This window comes from Cariama cristata, unplaced genomic scaffold (assembly GCF_000690535.1).
Source record: "Cariama cristata isolate BGI_N322 unplaced genomic scaffold, ASM69053v1 scaffold3572, whole genome shotgun sequence".
NCBI lineage: Eukaryota > Metazoa > Chordata > Aves > Cariamiformes > Cariamidae > Cariama > Cariama cristata.
In genome coordinates, this window is record NW_009604250.1 from 28,941 (window position 1) to 29,489 (window position 549).

Consider the following 549-nt stretch of genomic DNA (forward strand, 5'->3'; position numbering starts at 1 on the left):
TTGCCTCCCCCCGGGAGAGGACCCGCTTCACCTCGGCGAGGTCCTCGCACGGGATGTGCCGCTCCAAGCACGACTCCAGCGACTCCAGGAATCCCGCCATGGCGCGGCGCGAAACGGGACGAGGCGCGCAAACGGCTAGGCACGCGCTGACCGTTAGGCACACGCGCGCCCCCGCGACCTTTACCCCTCCGAGCGGCCCCCGCCGGGCCACGCCCCCTTCTCCTCAGAGGGGTTTTGGCGGGCGCGGCTCACCTGTGGCGCGGCAGAGGTTCTCCGCCATGGCGAGGGAGGCATGGAGCGGCGGGGGGCGAGGGGCTGGAGCCGAATCCCGGAGGCACAGGCAGCAGCAGGGCTGGTTGGGTTGTGCGCCCTGTGCATTGGTGGCTAACCCTGAGATGCCCCAAAGGGTTAAAGAGGCATGGATATGGCCTTTCCCTGCTACCTGCCACTTCTGGACCAACTCCTCAGTCTCAGAAATAACTCCTCTAAAAGCAGAACATCTTTAGGAGCTTTTTATGATGATACCACTCAACAAAAAGGCTTAGAAAT

At 63.4% G+C, this 549-nt stretch overlaps 1 protein-coding gene across 1 annotated transcript in view; it reads right to left on the bottom strand.

The window, feature by feature from the left end:
- UPB1 (ureidopropionase, beta) overlaps positions 1-100 on the bottom strand; it is an 18,438-nt gene extending 18,338 nt beyond the window's left edge. The window contains exon 1 of the mRNA XM_009695500.1: positions 21-100. Within this exon, the coding sequence (XP_009693802.1) occupies positions 21-100 (80 nt within the window). The remainder of the gene's footprint in view (positions 1-20) is intronic.
- Between the last annotated feature and the right edge of the window lie 449 nt (positions 101-549).